General features: G+C 44.8%; 1 protein-coding gene across 2 annotated transcripts; it reads right to left on the reverse strand.

Moving 5' to 3' along the window:
* Positions 1 to 2317: 2317 nt before the first annotated feature.
* On the reverse strand, positions 2318 to 3916 carry LOC125743117 (ubiquitin carboxyl-terminal hydrolase 37-like). 2 transcript variants are annotated; one of them, XM_049015797.1, is made up of 6 exons: positions 3807 to 3916; positions 3325 to 3389; positions 3107 to 3188; positions 2701 to 2840; positions 2426 to 2482; positions 2318 to 2352 (listed from the first exon to the last, which is right to left on the reverse strand). In XM_049015797.1, the coding sequence occupies exons 1-5, from the start codon at positions 3895 to 3897 to the stop codon at positions 2468 to 2470; spliced, it is 393 nt and encodes a 130-aa protein (XP_048871754.1). In that variant the 5' UTR covers positions 3898 to 3916; the 3' UTR covers positions 2318 to 2352; positions 2426 to 2467. The 2 variants fall into 2 exon arrangements, 1 of the variants encoding a protein (XP_048871754.1); XR_007398282.1 differs by lacking the exon at positions 3325 to 3389.
* Between the last annotated feature and the right edge of the window lie 235 nt (positions 3917 to 4151).

Raw genomic sequence — 4151 nt, forward strand, 5'->3', positions numbered from 1 at the left:
ATGCTTTTCTCTGCATGCATGTGATGGACTTTCCCTCTATATTTCAACAGATTGCTTGTGATTTTACTCTGCAAAAAGACTTGTTACCTGGGTGTTGTCATTGACTCTAGTGAAATGTAATTATACTTTTGAATGTTTAGTTCTTTCCATCACCATCACTAAAAGCAGGGTCTCCATGTGTGCTGCGTGATTCCACACACAGATGCAGACGCGGGCTGTGAGAGAGATCTCTCTCTTCTGGGTTAAGAATAGCAAAAATGGAGTCAGACACGCACATTTCCCTTGTATATCACAAGGCGTAGCGAGTGCGCAAAACAGCTTAAATTAGCCACTCCCAAATCATGCATTGCTTTTTTAATATTACTCTTGCTATCTTGCGCAATTGCGTGTGCTTCTGCAAATAGCTCTGCTACTAGTTGCTGCCTCAAACACACACTGAGTGGCAAATAGACTGAATGACAGCGTTGGTGTTCAGCTTGAATGGCATAAAAAGCACAACTAAAATGAGAAAAAGCTGCCATGCAGTTGATCGTAAAAATCGATTTAGCAAGAAATAGGGGCTTTCACAGACTGATGAAAACTAAATAGTCTAAGTAATGGACATGAATCGGTCACATACAGCCGATACCCCATCCGCCTAATTAGGTATGGATCGGTGCCGATACTGATCTGAATATCAGATGGGTTTAGCCCTGCTCGAGTCTGCATTTTATCCCTCTTTTTGTCTGTCACCTGCTGGCTTTCAGTTGCAGGCTAAGAGTGTCCAACTTTGACTCACTACTGCAGATGAATATTTGCACTTAGGGAACCCATTAATCTGCATGGTGTTTTATCACACCACGATGGGCTACCTGGGACAGGCTACAGGTCACAATATAACCAGCGGGCTGTCTTTTGGAAAAGGTAGATGCTGGATAAGATGTCATGACTGTGCTGAAATTTAGCAAACAACTTTGGCTGTCAAAATAACAGCGATGTACTGAGAGAGAGGCGCACTGGAGCACACTGCTTTGCAATAAGTGCCAAACCGTACCTGAAATCCCGAGAATACATCCGGAACGCTCCATAAGTTAGCTGTGGAGAAAAGGAATGAGGACGGTATGGAACTGAGGGGTTCTGCAGGGGACAAATCTTAGAGCTCAAATAGAATGCTTGGCCCCACCCTATTTCAACTAAACCCCATATCTCCCCCCTCCCCCAAATACTTCAACTGTTCCCGCTGGCAGGTTCGCTAATGCCTTCCAGATTTCCTGATTAACTTCCCAATCGGCTGCCAGACCTTGAGCTCTGGAACCTGAAGGCAAAAAGTACCAGAGATCAAACATCGCCCTCTCCTGTGGAGGACAGCAAACTGCAGTTTTCAGAAATGGATTTTGAATTACAGCAAATGAGCCTGATTGGGGTCCACTCAGTGCAACATGAAGTTTTAGTTAAAGAAGACAGAGAGACCAGGCATCCACACAGGGTGAGGTCAGGGATTTCGAGACGTAACTCGGGTGAGCAACTCAACTGTGTTTGAACTGAACCGATAAAGTTCCCCAGACTGATGGCATTTAAGCTTTAGTAAGAAAAGACAAACTTCATTCTTTGTCACTCAATTCCTTTATTTATTTCCTTTGATAATTGTGCCCTTGAGAGGTAAAGTGGGATGTCCAACAAAAACAGAGTTTTGAGAAAATGAGCTCCAAAGTTGAAACTTTTTCAAAAAAATCAGTGTGCCTATACCCTACAACTGATATATATCATAGGTAGCACAGAGGTATGACTTAGACAATAACAACTTATCCAACTGAAAATATTCAATAAAAAGGGGGTAGGGGTCAAAAATGTGAGAGAGCCCATTTTACCTCTCAAGGGCATAAATCAAATTCAAATTCAGATCTTATTTGTCACATGCATCATCATACATAGTACAACCTGCAGTGAAATGCTTATTGCAACTGCTCCAAGGGGGGTGGGTGGAAAGAGTGATGGGTTCATGATGTTACTCCATCACTGTTACTCTCTCGCATCCTGGCTATTGTCCTGGTTCAGACACCAAATAGCTTGAGGGAAGAAGCTGCTCCTCATTCTCTCTGTTGGCTTTTAGAGAACGAAATCGCTTCCCCGACCTCAGAAGGTGAAGAGTCCATTGTTGGGGTGGCTGGGGTCTTCCATGATCGTCCTGGCTTTGGTTTGACACCGTTTGATGCAGACAGATTGCAGGTCGGGAAGCTCTGTGTTAATGACGCATGTGGCCGAGTGCACATCTGTCCTGCATTGTGTCCATTATCTCCAGCCAATGGTGATACTCAGTGCAGGTAAAAGCACCGTACACCTCTGCCTCTGGACCTCCTCCGTGTCCTTCAGTGCCTGTAATTTGACAGTTACTGGTACCATGTGATTCCTCCTTTGGCTTCACAAAACCAGAAGGCTCGGGGTTTACCTGATTTTTAAGCTTAGCTCCAATATGGAGGCATCAGGGTCTTTAGTGTGAAGATTCCTGCAGAATAACACACATTTGACATTACATATGCATCAAGTGGTACAGCCTGCTGCCTTTTAATAGTGTAGCATAAAATACAAAGCATTCAATCTTGTATTTTGGACAGTGACATACTGCAATGAGGCATGTAACTGTATGTGAGTAGGGGAAAGGTGTCTGCTGTCTGCATTTAGCTGCTGGGTGTAACAGAGTTTATTCGCTGTTTCTCTGTTTACCTGCTGGCTGTAAAACAGCACATAGGCACTGCTGGCTCTCTTCCTCAGCACCGATGCCTCGTCTGCCCGCTTCACCTTGTGGGCATTAAATGTCAGCCAGGCCTTTTCCTTCTCACTGAAAGCATCGCTGACATAGTGACCTACAGGACAGACAGGTAAGACACCCTCTGATTATTTGATTTAAAATACGTCTTCTAGGTCACATGACTTTAGCATCTTAAGTATACAAATTGAGTGGCTACTCTCACGTAAGTATTTTGCCTTGTCTTGCTACAGAAATGTGTATAACAGTAAGAGCAGTGGGTGGCATTACAGCACTCAAGTGATTCCTTGCAGTGAATAAAGAAGGTCTTGTTAAAAAGCAGGACCTGTCTGAGGTCCATGTGTGTGCGTACATGTATCTTACCATAGGTGGTGCTGGAGCCTAGGTGGCTGAGAACAGAGACGAGCCGATACATGTGCCTGGCTGGCGGTCTCTCTGTTCCTCTCTGAAGAGAAAAGTCACGGTCAACTTCAGCTCTCTAAGGCAGCTCCACCACTCTGCATCTCCAGTTTCTCTGGCTCTCATTTCTTACTCTGCTTCACTAATATTCTAACGTCATTCTCTCTCTCCCTCTCACTCACATATCTTCCTCCATCTCTCCCTACTGTCAGCAGTGTAGCTGTACGCTGCTCTGTCTCTGCTCTGTCTAAGGGGGACGGCAATCATAGGAGAAACCAAACACAATCACATGAGAGGTGAATTGACATTTGCTCCTGCAGCCATAGATAAAATAAGTGGTCTAACCAAAATACGAGAGTTGCTGGGCAACATTCTCTTGCACAGAGACACAGGACTGTCCAGGACCATCCCACTATTGTGGGGATTTAATCCATTCTTGCTGGTTTCATCACTATTACTTTCAAATTCTTTGAACTGTAGTAAATGCTTCAATATAATTTGCTGTATAATACACTGTTATGACTACGTATAATGGAAGCATGCCCTAAAGTAGTTATTTACTTCCCTGTGATGGTGTTTATCAGTGCATCTGCCGCAACAATCTATAATGTTAAAATACAGGAGCCTGTTGTGTGTCTGAGCCCAGCCATTTACCCAGGTGTACCTGCAGGGGGCGGTGACTCCACTTCAGGCGGGCTCCTGCAGAGTGTAACACTCCCCTCCTTCACAGGAGCCGGCCCATCCCCGGCGGCCATTCTCAGGGCATCATCTGGTGTGCCCACCGTCAGGTCCTGTGTTTTTGGGGGCTCGAATCCCCCGTCGCCAAACCTGACGGCTGAACCCCGATGATTCCCGTGATCTAGAGCATCGGCTGACCTGCAGGAGATTCATGCAGTCAGACTATTGTTCATACAAGTTCAAATGTGCTTATAAGTACTGTTGGTCTATTTAATCCCATTGCTTTTAAGAACTGACAATGTACATGATTATGTGTCTGCTCTAATTTTGG

This window comes from Brienomyrus brachyistius, chromosome 5, assembly GCF_023856365.1.
Source record: "Brienomyrus brachyistius isolate T26 chromosome 5, BBRACH_0.4, whole genome shotgun sequence".
NCBI lineage: Eukaryota > Metazoa > Chordata > Actinopteri > Osteoglossiformes > Mormyridae > Brienomyrus > Brienomyrus brachyistius.

Bases quoted from the DNA above. Each gene is read 5' to 3' on its own strand.
- LOC125743117 (XM_049015797.1), bottom strand. From the start codon at position 3,897: ATGGCCGCCGGGGATGGGCCGGCTCCTGTGAAGGAGGGGAGTGTTACA. The intron at 3,390-3,806 runs GTACACCTGGGT...CGTCCCCCTTAG, and splicing joins GGAGTCACCGCCCCCTGCAG to ACAGAGCAGAGACAGAGCAG. The intron at 3,189-3,324 runs GTGAGTGAGAGG...TTTTCTCTTCAG, and splicing joins GGAGAGATGGAGGAAGATAT to AGAGGAACAGAGAGACCGCC.